The sequence below is a fragment of the Cherax quadricarinatus genome, chromosome 89 (assembly GCF_038502225.1).
Source record: "Cherax quadricarinatus isolate ZL_2023a chromosome 89, ASM3850222v1, whole genome shotgun sequence".
Classification (NCBI taxonomy): Eukaryota; Metazoa; Arthropoda; class Malacostraca; order Decapoda; family Parastacidae; genus Cherax; species Cherax quadricarinatus.
In genome coordinates this window covers 11,254,319-11,278,226 of record NC_091380.1, presented here as the reverse complement: position 1 = coordinate 11,278,226, position 23,908 = coordinate 11,254,319, and the positions used below count along the sequence as shown (strand labels likewise).

Here is a 23,908-nt window from a genome sequence, read left to right as displayed (position 1 = left end):
CTAGTTACATTACGTCGCAATGACTAGTTACATTACGTCGCAATGACTAGTTACATTACGTTGCAATGACTAGTTACATTACGTCACAGTGGCTAGTTACATGACGTCACAATGACTAGTTACATTACGTCGCAATGACTAGTTACATTACGTCGCAATGACTAGTTACATTACATCACAGTGACTAGTTACATTACGTCGCAATGACTAGTTACATTACGTCACAGTGACTAGTTACATTACGTCGCAATGACTAGTTACATTATGTCACAGTGACTAGTTACATTACATCGCAATGACTAGTTACATTACGTCACAGTGACTAGTTACATTACGTCACAGTGACTAGTTACATTACGTCACAGTGACTAGTTACATTACTTCGCAATAACTAGTTACATTACGTCGCAATAACTAGTTACATTACGTCAAAGTAACTAGTTACATTACGTCACAATAACTAGTTACATTACGTCAAAGTAACTAGTTAAATTACGTCACAATAACTAGTTATATTACGTCAAAGTAACTAGTTACATTACATCACAATAACTAGTTACATTACGTCACAATAACTAGTTACATTACGTCACAATAACTAGTTACATTACGTCACAATAACTGGTTACATTACGTCACAATAACTAGTTACATTACGTCACAATAACTAGTTACATTACGTCACAATAACTAGTTACATTACGTCCAATAACTAGTTACATTACGTCACAATAACTAGTTACATTACGTCACAGTGACTAGTTACATTACGTCACAATAACTAGTTACATTACGTCACAATAACTAGTTACATTACGTCACAATAACTAGTTACATTACGTCACAATAACTAGTTACATTACGTCACAATAACTAGTTACATTACGTCACAATAACTAGTTACATTACGTCACAATAACTAGTTACATTACGTCACAATAACTAGTTACATTACGTCACAATAACTAGTTACATTACGTCACAATAACTAGTTACGTTACGTCACAATAACTAGATACATTACGTCACAATAACCAGTTACATTACGTCACAATAACTAGTTACATTACGTCAAAGTAACTCGTTACATTACGTCACAATAACTAGTTACATTACGTCACAATAACTAGTTACATTACGTCACAATAACTAGTTACATTACGTCACAATAACTAGTTACATTACGTCACAATAACTAGTTACATTACGTCACAATAACTAGTTACATTACGTCAAAGTAACTAGTTACATTACGTCACAATAACTAGTTACATTACGTCACAATAACTAGTTACATTACGTCACAATAACTAGTTACATTACGTCACAATAACTAGTTACATTACGTCACAATAACTAGTTACATTACGTCACAATAACTAGTTACATTACGTCACAATGACTAGTTACATTACGTCACAGTGACTAGTTACATTACGTCACAATAACTAGTTACATTACGTCAAAGTAACTAGTTACATTACGTCACAATAACTATTTACATTACGTCACAATAACTAATTACATTACGTCACAATAACTAGTTACATTACGTCACAATAACTAGTTACATTACGTCACAATAACTAGTTACATTACGTCACAATAACTAGTTACATTACGTCACAATAACTAGTTACATTACGTCACAATAACTAGTTACATTACGTCACAATAACTAGTTACATTACGTCAAAGTAACTAGTTACATTACGTCACAATAACTAGTTACATTACGTCACAATAACTAATTACATTACGTCACAATAACTAGTTACATTACGTCACAATAACTAGTTACATTACGTCACAATAACTAGTTACATTACGTCACAATGACTAGTTACATTACGTCACAGTGACTAGTTACATTACGTCACAATAACTAGTTACATTACGTCACAATAACTAGTTACATTACGTCACAATAACTAGTTACATTACGTCACAATAACTAGTTACATTACGTCACAATAACTAGTTACATTACGTCACAATAACTAGTTACATTACGTCACAATAACTAGTTACATTACGTCACAGTGACTAGTTACATTACGTCACAATAACTAGTTACATTACGTCACAATAACTGGTTACATTACGTCACAATGACTAGTTACATTACGTCACAATAACTGGTTACATTACGTCACAATAACTAGTTACATTACGTCACAATAACTAGTTACATTACGTCAAAGTAACTAGTTACCTTACGTCACAATAACTAGTTACATTACGTCACAATAACTAGTTACATTACGTCACTGCTTGAGGGTAATTACGTAAATATAATTAAGAATAATCTGGATTTTCCTGCAAGTTTCCCGGTTCTACTAAGTTTATATTTATGGAAATTTTCCTCCAGGATCGTCATTGTGACGTACGATTCATCGGTCGTAATTTTTCCTCCTTAAACTGATGAATTTCCACGAATTTTCCCCAAAATTGACGAATTAGTCGAGAATTTTTCTGAAATTTGATGAATTAGTCAACGGATTTCCGCGTTATTCTAGTTTTTATTCCCAGGATGATTGCCGCCCCTGCTGTTGTTCTTCAGTAAATTGGGAGAAATAATCGATTGATGTTTTAAGTAGTATCTATTTTCACCAGAGTAATTACACTAGTTTATTTAGGCATAATAATAAAGTTTATTTAGGCTGTGTGAAATATGTTGTGGTTTATTTTAGGAAAAATAATTTTGTCTGTGGGCTGATGCAACTAGATATTCCTCCGCCATGATGTTGGTAAAATTATTTCGATTATTTTCATTTTTTTATATAATTATAATTATGATAATTATTATATATAATATAATTATAAATTAATAAAATAGCCCAGAAAGGTTATATAAAGTTATATATTTGCATTAGGGTGAATAACAATGATAATTGCGTATATGATCAAGAATATTATATAAACTTATTTATATATTTGTAAAATAGTTTTTAATTTTTAAATTAATATTTTAGGGAAGTTTAGAAATTAATTACGACGAAATTATTGAATATTTTTATAATTATTGTTATTGAATGAAATAGAAATAAGTCTGTTTCTTTGACGTTTATTGGTTATTTTAAGTAATTTATATATGTATTTTATTATTTAGGATATTTATATTAATTCAAAATTTGGATAATTGTAATTATATAAAGGTAATTACGAATGGAATAGAATAGGTAAGTTTGAGTTTTTAGGATTAAGTATAAGTAAGTTACAGATATATTACTATATAAGACAATTTAGTTTATTGAAAAATGTGCAAATAGGGAAAAAATAGTCAAAATATTGAGGAACTAGTTGAAGGCGCGGAATGGGCGGGTGAGGGCGGCGGTGCCGCGGTTGTTTACAACATGGCCGACAAGAAGAAAGATTGAAGCTCAGACCTCAGACAAACAATGGAGTTTAACTCATGGATAACATTACCAAGCTGTAGCCACATGATGTCTCGCGCTCTCCACTACTCTGCCCATCAATTGCACTGCAATATTGACGCCGCCTCGCTCTGCTTTTGTGGAAATAAGAGTGTGAAGTGGGGCCAAGGTCCACATTATCTCTCACACAATATTGACCAAGAGATAAGCTTAATTATCAAGAAATATACGTCGTTTCAAAGGTAAGAACTGAAATATTTAGCTAATTGCACATGATTTACACTTTTTGGGTTTATTTTTACGTATTTTGAGTTAAAACCCGTGATTGGTGTTGTGTACGTGATGTGCGTATTAACGTCCGTATATTCGTATTTATGTTCGTTAATATTCGTAAGTGTACGTTCGTATGTCTTATTCGTTAAGTTGTCCATGTTGTGTGTCATTTTTAATATATATTTTCGAGAATTGCCTTGAGGGTATTAATGTTAAGGAGAGGCTCTTGATCCGAGGAATTAGAGCTGCCTTTCACCTGGATCACATTTGACTACCTCCCAGGTGAGGTATGGCAGGCTCTTGATCCAAGGAAGTGGATTCTTCCCTCGCTTTGGGTCAAACTCGACATCCTGACATCTGCCAGGCTTGTGACCCCCTACGGGTTTAGTGCTTTCCCCTCAGTACACATTCTACTGAACTTTCCAATAATATTTATTTGTATAATAATTATAATTGAATCTAAATTGTAATAATAAAATTAATATAATGTTTTTATGAATATGTATTTATAATTTTTTATTTTAATAAATAATAATACCCCCCCCCCCCGCTTTGCAACACTGGACAGCCCTTATGGGTTTGGCTCTCTCCATAAATATGGTAAAGATATTCTTCGCTCAGTCTGGCTTGTTGCTGGAACCGTCGTGTCGTGCAGTCGTGTCATACACGCACTAATAACACGCACATCGGAGACTCGGCTACTTAATGGTCCAAGTCGAACTGAAACTGTCAGGAGTTAGTCACAGTGACTAGTTATATTATGTCACAATGACTAGTTATATTATGTCACAATGACTAGTTATATTATGTCACAGTGACTAGTTATATTATGTCACAGTGACTAGTTACATTGTCACAGTGACTAGTTATATTATGTCACAGTGACTAGTTATATTATGTCACAATGACTAGTTATATTATGTCACAATGACTAGTTACATTGTCACAGTGACTAGTTATATTATGTCACAGTGACTAGTTATATTATGTCACAGTGACTAGTTATATTATGTCACAGTGACTAGTTATATTATGTCACAATGACTAGTTACATTGTCACAGTGACTAGTTATATTATGTCACAGTGACTAGTTACATTGTCACAGTGACTAGTTATATTATGTCACAGTGACTAGTTATATTATGTCACAGTGACTAGTTACATTATGTCACAGTGACTAGTTATATTGTCACAGTGACTAGTTATATTATGTCACAGTGACTAGTTATATTATGTCACAATGACTAGTTATATTATGTCACAATGACTAGTTATATTATGTCACAATGACTAGTTATATTATGTCACAGTGACTAGTTACATTGTCACAGTGACTAGTTATATTATGTCACAGTGACTAGTTATATTATGTCACAATGACTAGTTACATTGTCACAGTGACTAGTTATATTATGTCACAGTGACTAGTTACATTGTCACAGTGACTAGTTATATTATGTCACAGTGACTAGTTATATTATGTCACAGTGACTAGTTACATTATGTCACAGTGACTAGTTATATTGTCACAGTGACTAGTTATATTATGTCACAGTGACTAGTTATATTATGTCACAATGACTAGTTATATTATGTCACAATGACTAGTTATATTATGTCACAATGACTAGTTATATTATGTCACAGTGACTAGTTACATTGTCACAGTGACTAGTTATATTATGTCACAGTGACTAGTTATATTATGTCACAGTGACTAGTTATATTGTCACAGTGACTAGTTATATTATGTCACAGTGACTAGTTATATTATGTCACAGTGACTAGTTATATTATGTCACAGTGACTAGTTATATTATGTCACAGTGACTAGTTATATTATGTCACGGTGACTAGTTATATTATGTCACAGTGACTAGTTATATTATGTCACAGTGACTAGTTATATTATGTCACAGTGACTAGTTACATTGTCACAGTGACTAGTTATATTATGTCACAGTGACTAGTTACATTGTCACAGTGACTAGTTATATTGTCACAGTGACTAGTTATATTGTCACAGTGACTAGTTATATTATGTCACAATGACTAATTATATTATGTCACAATGACTAGTTATATTATGTCACAATGACTAATTATATTATGTCACAATGACTAGTTATATTATGTCACAATGACTAGTTATATTATGTCACAGTGACTAGTTATATTATGTCACAGTGACTAGTTATATTATGTCACAGTGACTAGTTATATTATGTCACAGTGACTAATTATATTATGTCACAGTGACTAGTTATATTATGTCACAGTGACTAGTTATATTATGTCACAGTGACTAGTTATATTATGTCACAGTGACTAGTTACATTGTCACAGTGACTAGTTATATTATGTCACAATGACTATTTATATTATGTCACAGTGACTAGTTACATTATGTCACAATGACTATTTATATTATGTCACAGTGACTAGTTACATTATGTCACAATGACTAGTTGTATTATGTCACAATAACTAGTTATATTGTCACAATGACTAGTTATATTATGTCACAGTGACTAGTTATATTATGTCACAGTGACTAGTTACATTATGTCACAGTGACTAGATACATTATGTCACAGTGACTAGTTACATTGTCACAGTGACTAGTTACATTATGTCACAGTGACTAGTTACATTATGTCACAGTGACTAGTTACATTACATCACAATGACTAGTTATTTGTGTATTGTTCCAGTTGCTGTATTGTGAGTTTATTCTTTGTACGTATATGTACCGGCCTATAAGACTGTTTCAGTGGCTCGGCATCGGACGTAACTGGGAGAGCTACAGCCCATCCCACACCCCAGACTTACAGCTCCCGTCACTGGCGTACAGTTTATAGGACGCAGGCTGGTTTTTGGAGACATTTTATGGGGAAAAAATGTGTCTAATGTGCCGTGAAATATGGTATGTACGTACATTAAGAAGAAGCGGTCACAATACTGTGACTGGATAAGCAAGACGCACGTACAACAGTTACGTCTAACTGTAGCACATCTAAGCCAGGTTGTCATAGACATGACTGTATGACATGTATGTATATACATACATGTCATACAGGCATAGCTATCGGCCCTTGGCCGGGCTCGTCTGGTGCTTGCCTGGTCAACCAGGCTGTTGCTGCTGGAGGCTTGCTGCTCAACATATCCATCACAATCTGGTTGATCTGGCACCTGGTGAAGATATTTGTCCAGTTACCACCACTGACATAGATCTGTGAGGCCGCTGGTTTACTGGCGAAAGACTTTGAGCTGGCTGCAATGTTATCCTGCCTAGAAAATAAATTCAGGCCTATTGCAGGAGGTAGTATTGTAATACAGTGGACCCCGCCTAACGATCAGCTCCCAACTCGACCAATTATGTAAGTGTATTTTTGTAAGTGCTTTTGTAGGTGTATTTTTGGGGGTCTGAAACAGACTAATCTAATTCACAATATTCCTTATGGGAACAAATTCGGTCTATAACGGCACCCAAACAGACTTCTGGATTGAAATAATATCGTTAGGCGGGGGTCCACTGTACAGTACAGGAGTACGTGAGACTCCAGTACAGTGTTTGGTACAGTATCGTGGGAACAATAATTTGAGTGAGTAAATATGAGATTGGTTTTTATCATGCCATGCAGTAGGAAACAGTGATGAAAACTTTATATGTATACAGTAATACACAGTATTTTCTTGACGTACAGGTGTATAACGGGAGGCCGTTTGATGCTACAGGCTCGGTGATTTGTTGATGTTTAAATTCTGTTTTCCTCCATGAGGAACTACCCTCCTGTCATGTGTGGTTGCTTCCTCATAGGAGAAACTCGTGATGTTTGACCCATTTGGACCATTAAACTGCACAAGTTTTTCTCCTGTTTCCGGGTTATTTGTGAATTGTTCGTCATGGTATTGTGCTTTTTTATTCTTCATTACATTGTTTCAAAAATATTTTTTTCATGGAGTGTTCCTGCGTGCCACTTAGTGTTTTCCCCTTAGTATAATAAAGAAATACAGCCTCTCCTCACTTAACCCGTAAACGGTCCAAACGTATATATACGTTTTTACCGCTAGTGCCCCAAACGTATATATACATTTTATTTTTCCTTCAAATTTGGCATGATTGGCCTGAGATGCCTTGTCAGTATAGAATGTGTTCTAACACTCAGTGTGCACGGTATTAAAAAAATCTGGGACCACTTAGTACCTTGTGGGAGCACCAGTTCAAATGAGCACCAGCTAGAGTAAACAGTGCAGCAAACACCTGGGATTCACTGATGTCATGTAGTATTAACACTCCCATTTTAAGAGGAAAGTGATTTTAACCTTGAGTTTAGTGGCTTTGAGGTGGATGTGGCCACAAGTGGTCGAGGAAATATCAAAAACCTGGATAATAACCCATGTGCAATATTTGTGCAACACCCTTTCAGAATGTCTTATAACCTGTGCTCTAAGTAAAGAGAAATAATTCTGGCTGGCTGCCTGATAGGCTGGCTGGCCGGCTGTGTGGCTGGCCAGCTGCTGGCGACCTGGCTCTATCTCCATTTGTCTGTCTGTCTCTGTTTCTGTCTCTATCTCTGTCTCTTTCTGTCTCTCTCTCTCTCACAGGTATGTATAAATACAAGTACATGTATACATATTGTAAATTACTTAGGATAACCCAAAAAAATCCCCTCCTCTCCCCCTCCTCTCCCCCTCCTCTCCCCCTCCTCTCCCCCTCCTCTCCCCCTCCTCTCCCCCTCCTCTCCCCCTCCTCTCCCCCTCCTCTCCCCCTCCTCTCCCCCTCCTCTCCCCCTCCTCTCTCTCTCCCCTCCTCTCTCCCCTCCTCTCCCCCTCCTCTCTCTCTCCCCTCCTCTCTCCCCTCCTCTCCCTCCCTCCCTCCTCCCTCCCTCCCTCCTCCCTCCCTCCTCCCTCCCTCCCTCCCTCCCTCCTCCCTCCCTCCCTCCTCCCTCCTCCCTCCCTCCCTCCTCCATCCTCCCTCCCTCCCTCCTCCCTCCTCCCTCCCTCCCTCCTCCCTCCCTCCTCCCCCCTCCCTCCCTCCCTCCCTCCCTCCCTCCCTCCCTCCTCCCTCCCTCCTCCCCCCTCCCTCCCTCCCTCCTCCTCCCTCCTCCCTCCCTCCTCCCCCCTCCCTCCCTCCCTCCTCCCTCCCTCCTCCCCCCTCCCTCCCTCCCTCCTCCCTCCTCCCTCCCTCCTCCCTCCCTCCCTCCTCCCTCCCTCCTCCCTCCCTCCCTCCCTCCTCCCTCCCTCCTCCCTCCCTCCCTCCCTCCCTCCTCCCTCCATCCCTCCATCCCTCCCTCCCTCCCTCTCTCCCTCCCTCCCTCTCTCCCTCCTTCCCTCTCTCCCTCCCTCCCTCCCTCCCTCCCTCCCTCTTTCCCTCCCTCCCTCTTTCCCTCCCTACCTCTTTCCCTCCTCCCACCTCCTCCTCCTCCCTCCTCCTCTAAAACATTGCCGGGACCTATAAATACTTTGTATAAAAAGATTAGTTATGAAATGACAAGAACTATTATAAATTGTAATTATCAGAACATAAAAATTATATAAAATATGAAAAATGGAAAAAGATATATCAGTAACACTTCTGCAAGCGCAGTGCTCCACATTGCCGTCAGGTGATCTCCAGGTGCCAACTTTGCCACCTTGTATCTCGGTAAGTAATGACCCTAAAAAAAATTTTTTATCCTATAACACTTAGAAAAATGTGCTCCTTTTTTTTTTTTTTTTTAAATCGGGGCACTGGGGTATATGTATATATATATACGTTTGTACTGTTTACGACGGAGTTTCGTTCCTAAGACCACGTCATAAAACGAATTCGTCGCTAAGTGAGGAACATACTATGATGGTAGTGAGTTTGTGTCAACCATCTTTGATATTGTTTTAATGTTACCTTTGTACCATTTATAACATTTCTGGTGTATTTTCAAATATTTATGCAATAGTGTTCTGTATATTGTAATAAACAGAATAGAGGAAATCGGCTCTAATATACATTATTTAGATATAAATACTGGTCAGAGAGCCCGCCGTAAGTCTGAGGCGTCAGTAAACGAGTACATCGCTAAGTGAGGAGAGGTTGTTCATGAACATGAAAGATAACGTAAACCTTGCAAACTTCTGCTTGTGATATATTCAGTATACCACAGACTTCTCCACTTGGTTTCTAGTCATAATTTCCTTGGCAGTTTACAAAGCATGGTTGAAGAGTCGACCATGAGGAGGGACGGTCTCGGTGACATAACCGAGTATGACATTCACAATTCTTTAATTTTGTAATGCAGTACATGCTTTATTCGAAGTAATTTTAAGGTTTATAACACAACCTGAACCTAGGAGAGAGAAGCCCAGAACTGTGCTTCAGCTCAACATGAACCATTTACAAATGTGACTTGGACCATTGTCCTGGGCTTTTCTCTCCTGTGTGCAGGTTGTTTGCGTGTTGTCACGTTATAGTACCTTTTTGTTCTTTACCTTTTATAAACACTGAATTTTTATTTTGGCAGACTCCAAGATGAGTGTGTGGATGGGATCGCAGGCCGGCAGCTGGCCTAGAGTCAACACTGTGAACCCACACTGCAAGACTCCAGCCATGCAGCAAGTCAAGCTTCACCTTGATGTCCATCCCCCAGTACTAGACACTTCAGGGCCTAAAGCACCAACGTCATACCAGAAGCCACGTTAGTTTAGTTCTGGTGTTCACGTCTTCTCTTCAGTAGTGAACTTTGATGTATCAGACATTAGAAAATGATCAAAATCCACTGTATAAATTGTACATTTACTCATTTATTTTTAACTTTTACTTTAGTGTAACTGTTAATTGTATGTACAGTAGGATATGCATGCAGAATGTGATTTATTTATCTAACATTACACTAATTTAACAGACCTTTGGATAATTCCCCCATTAGTATGTTGTATTAAGGTTTGACTGTCCTCCAGTAAATCATTCATCTAGGCTCCTTATCTGGTATAGTTGTACAACGAATAAAGTGACAGTACTGTGGGTGGAACAGCACACACATGCACGCGCGCACACTGATGGATGGATGGACGGACGTGTGCGCGCAACTGCACATAGGTGACCTGAACCTTCTGACAACATTTGTCTGACTTTGAACATTACCTTTACCTTTATATACCTTTGAGTTGCTTGAGGTGTTCCACTCCCAGAGCCCGGTTGTGGGCCAGGCTCGTCTGGATCTTGCCTGGTTAGCCGGGCTGTTGCTGCTGGTGGCCTGCTGCCCCCACATATCTATTACAGCCTGGTTGATTTGGCTCCATAATGTCCTAAGTTTGTCTCTAAAGTAGGAGGTACAGTAGTACCTCGGTACTCGAACTTAATTCGCTCCAGAAGGCTGTTCGAGTGCCAATCTGTTCAAGTACCTAACAGATCGCTACTTTTGTGTGCCTAACTAATTTTCTTTTTGGCTGGCTGTTATCACTAATCTTCTTAGGCCCCATGGCGATTTATTTATACAAATAAAAAATACTGAAAAATGTGAAGAAACACAAAATAGTTTAGTGAAGTTCTGGCAGGTCGTGTTTGTTTGGTCAAGGGCCGAGCAAACAGCCGACTACCAAGCTAATTTTTTTTTTTTTTTTTTTTTTTTCTAAACAAAGCATTCAAACACTAAATTCTTCGAGTTGGAAGCATTCGAGTACCGAGATACTACTGTACGTATTTGTGTGATGTTTACACACTCCATCCTTGATTATTCTGCACTAGAACTCGCCTTTTCTGTGATATATCAGTTGGCTAGCTGTTGGGAACTGACAGTGTTAATGTTTTTTTTTTTTTTTTTTTTTTTTTTTTTTTTTGTATATGCAAAGATGTTTTGCTGATATTGAAACCCCCAAAATTAGTCATTGCCAATATTTTGGCACAGCCATAGTTTTTATCCTTTCACGATTGCTGTGTCCATTTTTCTTCATCTTTTCTTCTTCCTCTTCTGAAGTGGTGCAAAATCTTTTTCTGAAGGTAATGATACCACAAGTACAAAATTTGATGAAAAACTTGACAAACTAATAATGCTGGCAAAAAATAATTGGCAGGCATGGCAGTCCCCACTTGATGGCGATTCACTAATATGGACGTTTCAAATGATGACCATAAATTGGTTTATGTGGCTCCCTGATCCACTGTTACAGCGTCCACGCTCCATAAGCCTCGAACTTTAAATTCCAAGTTAGAATTGATTACTTTTAAAACTTGTGTGGAGGATTTACTGTAATTGTGTTCATTGTAAAATAATTGACATGCCAGTATTTCTCCATTGTTACCATTCACTGGAAATCCTGCATATAGGAGAGTAACATTTTGTTTGGTCAAGGTTCTTTGTCACATCTGGGGACAAGAAAACTAGAGAAGTCATTACAGTGATCCAGGATGGACCAAAACGTGATCATAGCCTCCTCTCTTTTTTCTATTCTGTTCCTCATCTTGCACTCCCTCCTATAGCCACCTCTGCAGAGCCTGCTGACACTATTATTCTTGCTGGGTTTGTAAGGTCCACTGACAGCTTATGCTGTATCGAGCTCTGCTTCCCAATGTACAGAGAAGAGATACTGCCCAAAGCTGGACAATGAAAGGAAAGGCGATAGGCATCCCTTTGTAAATAGAAATTGATACTAGAGGTTTCTATTTAGATCAGGTGGACCCCTTGTCAAGTCCCGCAGAGCAGGATGTTCTTAAATAAGAACATAAGAATGGAGGAGCACTGCAGAAGGCCTACTGGCCCATGCAAGGCAGGTCCTTATCAAAACCACCCCTACCTACATACACCATACCTCATCATCAGCTTGTCAGTATAAAACCACCTTTCTTCCACCAGTTGCACTTTCCTCTCACTAAGTGTCCGTTAGGTTGTTCATAGACTAACAACATATCTTCTCGTACTGCACTTTCCCATGTTTAACTCGGCTTCATTAAAACCTCGATGCACATAAAGGCCCAGAATGTGGATCTGTCTGCCAAATGATTCCAAATATTCCTAATCTGTCAACCACTTAGTCTGCTCTTAAAAAGCACCTCCTTACGATGTGATTTTTTTATATCCATGTTTGAGAAACAACTTGAAATCAGTACAAGAGATATACCATATTTCGTGGTTCAGCATCGAACATAACTGGGAGAGCTACAGCCTGCCCCACACCCCGAACTTAGAGCTCCCATCACTGACCTTCAGTTTACAGGACACCGGGTGGTTTTTTTTTTTTTTTTTTTTTTTTTTTTTTTTTTTTTTTTTTTTTTTTTTTTGGAGATATTTTATGGAAACGTGCATCTAATAAGCCACAAAATACAGTAACATGTACAAGTATTGTCAGTGTACTTAAATTGTCACCTGTGGCACCTCCACAGGAAAGTAGAGAAGAATCATTCCTCCCTAAGCTATGCGTGTCATAAGAGACAACTAAAATATTGGGATCAAGGTGCTAGTAACCCCCTTGTGTATAAGTTATTAAATGTAATAAAGAAGAAATATGTTAGTTTTCTTTTTTGGGTCACCTGCTGTAGTGGGAGATGGTCGGTGTGTTAAAAACTGTACCTCATGCTCCTTACTAGTATTTTTTTATTTATTTTTTATTATCACACTGGCCGATTCCCACCAAGGCAGGGTGGCCCGAAAAAGAAAAACTTTCACCATCATTCACTCCATCACTGTCTTGCCAGAAGGGTGCTTTACACTACAGTTTTTAAACTGCATCATTAACACCCCTCCTTCAGAGTGCAGGCACTGTACTTCCCATCTCCAGGACTCAAGTCCGGCCTGCCGGTTTCCCTGAACCCCTTCATAAATGTTACTTTGCTCACACTCCAACAGCACGTCAAGTATTAAAAACCATTTGTCTCCATTCACTCCTATCAAACACGCTCACGCATACCTGCTGGAAGTCCAAGCCCCTCTCACACAAAACCTCCTTTACCCCGTCCCTCCAACCTTTCCTAGGCCGACCCCTACCCCGCCTTCCTTCCACTACAGACTGATACACTCTTGAAGTCACTCTGTTTCGCTCCATTCTCTCTACATGTCCGAACCACCTCAACAACCCTTCCTCAGCCCTCTGGACAACAGTTTTGGTAATCCCGCACCTCCTCCTAACTTCCAAATTACGAATTCTCTGCATTATATTCACACCACACATTGCCCTCAGACATGACATCTCCACTCTGCCTCCAGCCTTACTAGTGCTTAAAACTTAATTAAATTCTCATGAACATTAGTGTAATAAACCTTTATAATTAGTTTATAATACATTTTATTTTAAGGCTTTTCTATGTACAGTGGTAAAGTATACAGTGGACCCCCGGTTAACGATATTTTTTCATTCCAGAAGTATGTTCAGGTGCCAGTACTGATCGAATTTGTTCCCATAAGAAATATTGTGAAGTAGATTAGTCCATTTCAGACCCCCAAACATACACGTACAAACGCACTTACATAAATACGCTTACATAATTGGTCGCATTGGGAGGTGATCGTTATGCGGGGGTCCACTGTATATAAAATTTATGTAATTCCTTGGAAAATAGTTTACTGGTCTAATTACCACTTGATGTGACATAACAAGACTCTTAAATTACATTCACTTTTTAGACAAAGAATGAGACATGATCGAAGTGTATAAGTGGAAGATAGGTATTAATAAAGGGGATATTAATAAGGTCTTGAGGATGTCTCTCCAAGAGAGAACTCGCAGTAATGGATTTAAATTAGATAAGTTTAGATTTAGAAAGGACATAGGAAAGTATTGGTTTGGAAATAGGGTAGTAGATGAGTGGAACAGTCTACCTAGTTGGGTTATTGAGGCTGGGACTTTGGGTAGTTTCAAATTTAGGTTGGATAAGTACATGAGTGGGAGGGGTTGGATTTGAGTGGGACTTTCACATCAGAGCTTATTTCTTGGGTAGCATTGAAAATTAGGTTGGGCAAATGTTTTTGTTAGTGGGATGAATTGTAAAGGACCTGCCTAGTATGGGCCAGCAGGCCTCCTGCAGCGTTCCTCCTTTCTTATGTTCTTATAACACAAGTCTGCCTTTTAACCTCATATTTACCAGTACACAGCTGAGTATACTGCTCTTATTGACCACTTAGTCATGCCTCGTGTAGTTTATTTTCCCTACTATTTTTTTTTTAAACAGTGGCCACTCCACCAAGGCAGGATGACTTAAAAATGAAGAAACATAAAAAAAAATTCTTTTTACATTTAGTAATTTATATAGGTGTTATCAGCCTCTTTCTCCTGGCATTTTAGTTGCCTTTTGATTTTAAAATACTGCCTGTATGTATAGTAATGGATATTGGCAGTTTGGAGGGATATGTTGTGTATCTTTATATGTGTATGCTTCTAAACTGTTGTATTCTGAGCACCTCTGCAAAAACAGTGATAATGTGCGAGTGTGGTGAAAGTGTTGAATGATGATGAAAGTATTTTCTTTTTGGGGATTTTCTTTCTTTTTTGGGTCACCCTGCCTCGGTGGGAGACGGCCGACTTGTTGGAAAAAAAAAAAATGTATAGTAATGTAGTTTCCATCATGAGGGATCACGCTTTGTTTGGAGTACCTTGATTTTACAAAAGTTATTTATTGTTTTACATGATGGTTAGGATTGCTGGTGTCTTGTTTTTGTTTTTTTTTTGTTTTTTTGTCTCGTAAACTTGCAAGATTTCAGGTACATCTTGCTACTTCTACTGCCATTTACGTCACACTACACATGCATGTGCAAGCATGTATGTACACGCCCTTCTGGGTTTTCTTCTATCTTTCTTACTAGTTCTTGTTCATTTCCATCTATCTCCATTGGGAATCGGAGCAGAATTCTTCCTCCATAAACCATGTGTGTTGTAAGAGGTGACTAAAATGCCAGGAACTAGGGGCTAGTAACCCCTTCTCCTGTATATATTACTAAATGTAAGAGAAGAAACTTTCGTTTTGGGCCACCCCGCCTCGGTGGGATACGGCCGGTGCGTTGAAAGATAGATTTGTGGTGGAAAACTGTGTGTTCCTACTGCTACTGCAATTGTACAGGCTGTAAAGGAGCGTTTGTATGAGTACAGCAGTGGCCTGGTGGTTAACGCTCTCGCTTCACACGGTGAGGGCCTGGGTTCGATTCCCAGCCAGAGTAGAAACATTGGACGTGTTTCTTTCCACCTGTTGTCTATGTTCCCCATCAGTAAAATGGGTACCTGGGTGTTAGTCGACTGGTGTGGGTCGCATCCTGGGACACTGACCTAAGGAGGCCTGGTCACAGACCGGGCCGCGGGGGCGTTGACCCCCGGAACTCTCTCCAGATAAACTCCAGATACTGTTGTGTTTAGTGCTCCCCTGCCTACTGCATCAGTTGACCTGTTGATACATCCTAACTCTTGCTCCGTCAAAGGTAGTGTCAGTTTATGCTACAAAAAATTAAATGATTGAATAACTAATGGAAAAACCACACAGTGATCAAATCTGAGGCCAAGGTAGATCACAGACTTAGCTCACACTGCCGTGGATTCAATTTCCATCCACTTGTATGTGAATTTAGCCTTCATGAGGATTTTTCCTAGAATATAAGCTTGCCTCTGGCAAGACAGTGATGGAATGAATGATGAAAGTTTTTCTTGTTTGGGTCACCCTACCTTGGTGGGAAGCGGCCGATGTATTAGTAAAAAATATATAAGTAATAAGCTGTGTAGAGGGGTGGGGGATTGGTAGATGTGTATATAAATGAACAATTTATAATGCCCTATTTTCTACAGGTGGAGGCATGGATAAAAACTTCATAGGGATGACTTCACACTTTTGGAACTCTCTCTGCAGTATGTATAATTCTGTGTGCTCTCCGAGGAGCCCTGTCACTTGGGTCACCCCTGAGATGGTTCAGCCTGCCGCTCTTCCTTACGGAGTCCATCCTCAGCTCCCGTATCATTGCCGAATGGAGGTGAACAACATGTACGACAACAGAAGCCGATTGTGGTTCCCTGCGACGGCCGCAGGATCGCAGGTAGAGTTTGTGGATCCACTTCTAATGTGGCAAAATACTTCCTTTCCCTGTGAGTGGCCACCATCTTCTGCACAACTGCAACAAAAGGTGTGCCGGCCACTTAACCCTGAAGCCAAGGAGTGGATTCCTAAGGAGTACGCTAAGGATTCTCTCTCATCATCCACTCTTCCTTGCAAGACTATGGATCAGGACTGTTTGAAGGCTGAAGAGCCTACTTCATTTGACCTGCAGGATCGTGAGGGTGTAGACGGGTTACCAGATTTCTGCGAGATTACAGACTGTGAAATTCAAGCTATAAGATTGGGCGAAAGTGATAATTCGAATGTTACTCAAAAGGAAAACCCGTCAGTTGAGGATGATGTTTATGAAATTGTGGAAGCAAATGAAGGATTTAGTGAAGACAACTCTATGAAAGCAGCTAAAGACAACTCTACAAAAACAGCACCAGTTGACCTTGGTTTTGCTGTTATGGTGGATTCCCACCCTTCAGAGGGTCACACCACAACAGCAGCACCGGTTGACCTTGGTTTTGCTGTTATGATAGATTCCCACCCCATACAGGGTCACACTTCATTTGATCAGGGGGTTATTGAGATTCAAGCATGTGATAATATAGTTAAGGATAGTAGGCCTGTAAGTTATGCAAGTGTTGTTGGAAAATTGCCTGTCTCAAGTGCTGTTGACAAGTCCCAGCAGAACTGTGTCAGGAGTGGTCCAGCAGATCAGTCAATTCCACATATTTTTATAAGGGACAAAAAGTATCCTAAGGAAAAGGCTTCACCTGTTGATGACAAAAGCAAAGCTCCTCTCTTGTTTAAGAGTGTGACTAAAGATCAGAAGAAATGCAGTCGAAATTTCCTCCGGGAACTAAAGGAATCGAGCCCAGTCAAAGGCAAAATGTGCGGGTCCACGGGTAATGAACGTGATTCTGGCTTCAAGTGTTCCATCCTCGAAGTTTCCTCACGTCCCAGACTTTGTCCTAAAAGTCCAACTTGTTCAGTAGAACCACCGCAGATTGTTTCTCCGAAGGATAAGTCTCTTCCAACTCTTAGGGTGGCACCACATTCTTTAAGTGAGAGGAGCAGCTGCAACACCTCCCATGATCATAGTGAGAGTAACTTTAGCATTATGGGTGTGGAAAGTGTAGACGTTGACATTGGAAAGGATGTAGTTGATAGACACTGTGATATTTATGTCCTTCCAGAGAAAAGTGAACCTCAGTGTGTCAAGAAACCCAAATATTCCAGTAACATTCTGGCTCACATTCTGGGGTGTGACGAGTCCGAGAGCGAGGACTCCGATGAGGACTCGGAGGACTCTGATAGTGACTGGGATAGTGTTTGTGTGGAGAGTACAGATAACTTTGACCTTGATGACACCTGGGAAACTTTTGGACTGTGTCTCACTCTTCCACAAGTTGGAAAATCCTCGGTGCCAGCATCAGTCCCAGAGCAAGGTGTTGCTGTCTGTTCTCCTGTAAAGTCAATCTGTGATACTGTTAGTGAAGAGGATCCCACATTTACAGGAGTTACCTTAGAAGAAATCAACAAAAGATGGGAGGAGGAGATACAAAAAGATGTTTTGGGGAGTAGAGAGAAGAAGGTCAAATTTGGGGAAGTGAAAATTCACCCTATAGTTGCTTGGGACTTTGCCTACAAAATGGCAAGAAGAGGCCCCTGGGAAATGTATGCGAGAGACAGAATGCGCTTCCAGCATCGCATTGCCGCCCTCGAGCCAATCATATCACCTGTACTGCAAGCAAGCCACAGGGAGGCACACTACCAGCAGCAGCAGAGGCAGGCTTGCTGTCTTAGCTAACAGTACCTTATTCCTAGTCTTAACATATTTAAGGAATTGAGGATGGAGCAGTAGCATGGGTAAATGTTGTTCATTCCACTTATTGAATGGAAGTGTTGTGTGTGAAAGTGAAGGTAACTTTATCATGTATTGTGTATTTTAACACATTGAGATGAGGCACTTGGTTGCTTCATGTTAAAATGCGTATTGGTAATTATTTTTGTGGCTACATAATCGATGGTAGATTTGCACTTTGCCTCTTCACTGCATTGTATCTACTGTACTTTTCAGCTGTCACTATCTTCTATTTTATCTAGCTTTTAGCTGCCCCTGTCTTGTGAATGATAAAAATAAACAAGAAAACAGAAGAGCCTTGATTTGCTGTGATACATGTTGTCTTTCACATGTACTGAACTTTCTCGAGTGAATCTAATCGGTCAGACATGCTTATATACATATACAGTGGACCCCCGGTTAACGATATTTTTTCACTCCATAAGTATGTTCAGGTGCCAGTACTGACCAAATTTATTCCCATAAGGAATATTGTGAAGTAGATTATTCCTTTCAGACCCCAAACATACACGTACAAACGCACTTACATAAATACACTTACATAATTGGTCGCATTCGGAGGTAATCGTTATGCGGGGGTCCACTGTATCTTGTACAGATTGAGACAAAATATACATAGAAAGTGAAAGAGAGCTAAAGATTTGTATTAAAGATGGCAAGTATGCTAGCTGCATCAGACATGATCAGAATGTTTGTGATACACAGAAATAGTCTTGCATCTTATGACTAGAGGAGAATCTAAACGCGACAGTTTAAGACACGCACCACCACCTTTTATCATTAGAAGCAAATCATACTTCTTGTATCAACATTCCTGGGCTGCAGTGCATTGCAGTAGGCCTACCAGCCCTTGCTCACCCGAATGTTCCAGCCAGTTCTCAACCATCTTACGCACTACTCTTCTCTTAACTGTACACATGATCACACCTTTGTTTCCTAGATTCACTTGATAAAGTTGGCTACATGTGAATGAAGGTCACATAGGTCTATAATACAGGTTCTCTCTCTAGTCTCATCATCACAATTTCATGCCTTATTTCTTGATAATATTGTATTGAGCTTTCAGCTGCCCCTGCCTTCATATCGTTCAATATATATTGCTTTAGCAACATTGCAAAAGCTTATTTATATTTATTACATTCACTTGTTTATTGTTTAAAGGTGTAGAATACTTTAAAGCCACAATCTTTTTACATCACCTCAATCTGCTAAATGTAAGCAATCTTTGCTATAAATGCCACAATAACTTAAGCAAGGAATAGTTTGAGGCAGAGGGACAGCAAGTGCCAAGGAAATTAGTTACAAGTAATAATGTAAGCTATCAACTATACCTAATATAGAGTGTATGTTTGGAAGATGCATCTTTGATGTTGTGTGTGGAATATAGACTGTGATAACAAAAAAGGCACAATACCGTGACTGGAACGATACACAAATAACCCGCACATAAAAGAGAGAAGCTTACGACGACGTTTCAGTCCGACTTGGACCATTTACAAAGTCACACTAACCAGAAGTGGAGCAGGACGGCTATATATAGGCAGGAAGAGGTATTATATACCTCTTGTACTATTATATACCATTCTTGTACTACTATTACTACTACCACCACTACCTCTTCCTGCCTATATATAGCCGTCCTGCTCCACTTCTGGTTAGTGTGACTTTGTAAATGGTCCAAGTCGGACCGAACGTCGTCGTGAGCTTTTCTCTTTTATGTGCGGGTTATTTGTGTATAGACTATGATACCAAGACAAAGATAGTTTTATTGTGATAAACAGTAAGCTCTTTTATAAATCTCGGTATAGCGAGATGTTTTTTATAAATGTGATTGGAAGAGTGCATCCAAAATTGAATAACCAACAGAAAGGCCTTCGTAGTACATGCCATTCAATCTTCAATGCCATTTCGAATTCCTTCACAAAAAAAAAAAGTCTATTACAACGAAGCTTCATAAGAAATTTGACTAGTTCAAAGCAAGTGTGGTGGTTATTACTAGAAGTGTTAAACCAGAGTGGGCTGATCAACAGGCGACTGCATCGTATGCAATATAGTATGTACAAATTCAAGTGGAGAAACAAAAAATTTATTTCAGGAATACATGGCACTGTCCATTTTGCCGTACTCGCCGAGACTAGGTGTAACATGTTGCATTCCCTGCGGTAGATTGTCTTGGCTTATATTGCAAATTGGCAGAGTGGACGATGTACGGTTTTGTATTTGTGAGATCCATGAATGCTTTTGAAATTAGTCCCTTACTGACAGAATAACGGTGGTAAAATTATAATAGATTATGATAATATGATAGCTTTTAAAATATAACACTCTAATAGGTTATTGTGAAATAATGTGATAATAACCAGTTATCTTAAGATAATAGGTTATAAGTTCCCATTACAGTACAGGTTATCTGAAGGCAGAATAATAGGCTGACATAAATTAACGTAATATCGGAGGCCCCTTGTAACATTAGAATGGCAGGTTATCTTAAATATGTTATCCCAAGATAACAGTACAGTGGACCCCCGGTTAACGATATTTTTTCACTCCAGAAGTATGTTCAGGTGCCAGTACTGACCGAATTTGTTCCCATAAGAAATATTGTGAAGTAGATTAGTCCATTTCAGACCCCCAAACATACACGTACAAACGCACTTACTTAAATACACTTACATAATTGGTCGCATTCGGAGGTAATCGTTATGCGGGGGTCCACTGTATATAGTTATCCTTAATGTGAGTTCGATTCAGCACTTCCATGAATCAGTTTTACCGGTGTATAAACAAAAGTCATTGCACACTTCAAACAAATTGATACTTTGTGTAAACATTGGAAAAATTATTAATTTATGAAAAATGACACAAACAAGTAATGAGACTTATTGTGTGATTCCAGAATGTTTATCAACATGGATGTCTTCAGAATTTCAGTGTATTAGGGGTCTAGCAAGAAATGGTCTTAAGTGGAAAGGGGGCCAGGGGGCTGCAGCCCCCTTTGCTTTTCCCAATTGGCAGTCAGTTTATTATGACTGCATTTTGGTCTCCAGGAGCTTGATAGAGCTCCAAGAAAATTAAACGCAACTGTAATATAGGTCTTATTAGTTGCTTTTTCTTGTTTTACCAAAATTTGAGTGTTGTCTTTTAATTTGAGGGGGTGTCTCCCAGGTATCAGTGTGAGAGATGTTTTGATGAGTTGGAATAATATTGTGTGGGTGTTGTTTTCTAGAGGCAAATTTTGGACATTTTTAAATGTGTTGCACTTGGTTTAATTATATACAGTAAGCTCTCTTATACAACCCTTCTATTGAGATTTTTTTTGTGAAGGCGATTGCAAAAGTATATCGAAAATTAAATAGTCTTGATAGTTCACACTATTCAGTATAGGATGATCTTTTTCAATCATTCACAAAAAAATCTATACAGCCTCTCCTCACTTAACGATGGAGTTCTGTTCCTAAGACCGCGTCATTAAACGAATTCGTCGCTAAGCGAGGAGCATACTATAATGGTAGTGGGTTTGTGTCAACCATCTTTGTTATTGTTTTAATGTCACCTTTGTACCATTTATAACATTTCTGGTGTATTTTTAAATGTTTATACAGTAGTGTACTGTATAATGTAATAAAGAAAATAGAGGAAATCAGCTCTGTTATACATTATTTAGGTATGAATACTGGTCAGAGAGACCGTCGTAAGTCCGAGGCATCGATAAACGAGTACGTCGCTAAGTGAGGAGAGGCTGTATATACGAGCTTTGTAAGAGAGTTTAATATATGAAGCAGGTTAGTGTTACTGAAACACCCAAAGGCAGAATCCATTAATGTCCTCACTTGAACTTACCATTAAATTTTGCAATAAATTATATTAGATTTACCATATATCTGCAAGATTATGTAATTTTTTTTTTTTTTTTTTTTTACTTGGAGTGTAGAGTATTCATTTGCCTAACCTGTGTGACCATGATTTTTATTTTGTGCCTTTTGTTATTTGTTGTAATATGGGATAATTTTGTTAATGTAGACCTAACTTCAGATATATAAAGTTCAGGAGGAAGATCAGGGTTTTGCCGAATAAGCGGCTGGGTAGACAAGAGGGGAAGTGTTTATATGTGGAGGACAACTTTAAATGTTTATAGTATGTGGTTAAAGGCATGTGTGAACACTTGGAACATTATGTTGACAGTATCTTGCTAAAATTGTATGAATATTTAAAGCATAACTTTAGGGAAATGTTTAGGTCCTGGGCCTTTGATCTCGTTCCCAGGACCAAGTCGTTTCTGTAGTGTCCCAAGTGTTTGCTTATGCGTTGAACCACAACCTGCTGCTATTGTATACCTGGTTTCCACTATATCTACAGTATATGTGGACGAAGGATTGGAATAGTGTTCACAGGAGAATCCATGAACGAAGAGCTCTTCCTCGATTAAAATTTCAGTGGTGTATGCCCCATGTTGGGTTAGCACTACCCCATTCATCAAATCAACAGGTATGAATATCATATAATATTGTGCTAGTTCAGCAATCTAAAAACTTCAATGGAAATCAGTTAAAACAAATATAAAAACCCTCATTGTACCAGACTAATTGAATGAGTGGATAGCTGGTAATGGCAGTCTGTGGATAGAGGGAGAATTGTTTCACTGTGATAGTAATAACAAAATGAACAGTTCTGTAACCAACAGACTTTGTGAATCAGTTGACCCTTGGATATGTACCTTTGATAACTTTCAAGAGTCTCGCTACTCTGAGAGCCCGGCCATGGGCCAGGCTCTGCATTTGCAAAGTCCATTATAGCGATACACTTCCTTGGCTTTTGATTTAAGATTTCCAGAGAAGATCCAGTGACTAGCATCATGTATGAGTCTTGACATATACCTGAATATTATTTTAAGTTATTGGATGTGTTTGTGGTGCTAAAGTCCCTTTATATATTCTTTCCCAAGTGATTGATGCTCCATCCTCAAGATTATGTTCATATGCTGTGTTTATGCTCTCAGGAAACTTCAAACATGTAAAGAGAGTAAGAAATTTTATATTCTGAAATGATTTGTTAATAAACTGTAGATATTGTTATTGTTTCAATTTTTTTTTGTTTTTAATCCATTTTCTACTTGCAGTTTGATAAAGAATGCTAATTTGACTTATGTATGGTGTATGGAGCAGATAATATGCAGTTGTGTGTAATGAAGGGGTGGTATCTTGATGGCAGTGAAGGGGTTTTGATCCAAGGACTGCAGGTACCCTCCATCCCCTTGGATCATACCTGCAGGTGCTGTATGGTAAGACCAGGCTGTGGGGAAGATAATCCCCAGAATGAATAATGGATTACCTATCATACCTCTGTTCTTCCCACAGGTAATAGGTCCTTTTATGTTGATGTCTTGACCATCACTTATGCTGGCTCAG

At 38.9% G+C, this 23,908-nt stretch overlaps 1 protein-coding gene across 2 annotated transcripts; it reads left to right on the top strand.

Moving 5' to 3' along the window:
* Positions 1-3,338: 3,338 nt before the first annotated feature.
* On the top strand, positions 3,339-23,571 carry PPP1R15 (Protein phosphatase 1 regulatory subunit 15). 2 transcript variants are annotated; one of them, XR_008408275.2, is made up of 4 exons: positions 3,339-3,619; positions 10,152-10,325; positions 16,387-18,508; positions 22,860-22,994. XR_008408275.2 is itself a non-coding variant. In XM_053788838.2 (3 exons), exons 2-3 carry the CDS (start codon positions 10,160-10,162, stop codon positions 18,447-18,449), a joined length of 2,229 nt encoding a protein of 742 aa, XP_053644813.1. In that variant the 5' UTR covers positions 3,339-3,619; positions 10,152-10,159; the 3' UTR covers positions 18,450-23,571. The 2 variants fall into 2 exon arrangements, 1 of the variants encoding a protein (XP_053644813.1); XM_053788838.2 differs by having other exon boundaries at positions 16,387-23,571.
* Positions 23,572-23,908: the final 337 nt, after the last annotated feature.

Coding starts and splice junctions, on each gene's coding strand:
- PPP1R15 (XM_053788838.2), top strand. CDS start 10,160: ATGAGTGTGTGGATGGGATCGCAGGCCGGCAGCTGGCCTAGAGTCAAC. Junction 10,326..16,386: donor AACGTCATACCAGAAGCCAC/GTTAGTTTAGTT, acceptor TATTTTCTACAG/GTGGAGGCATGGATAAAAAC.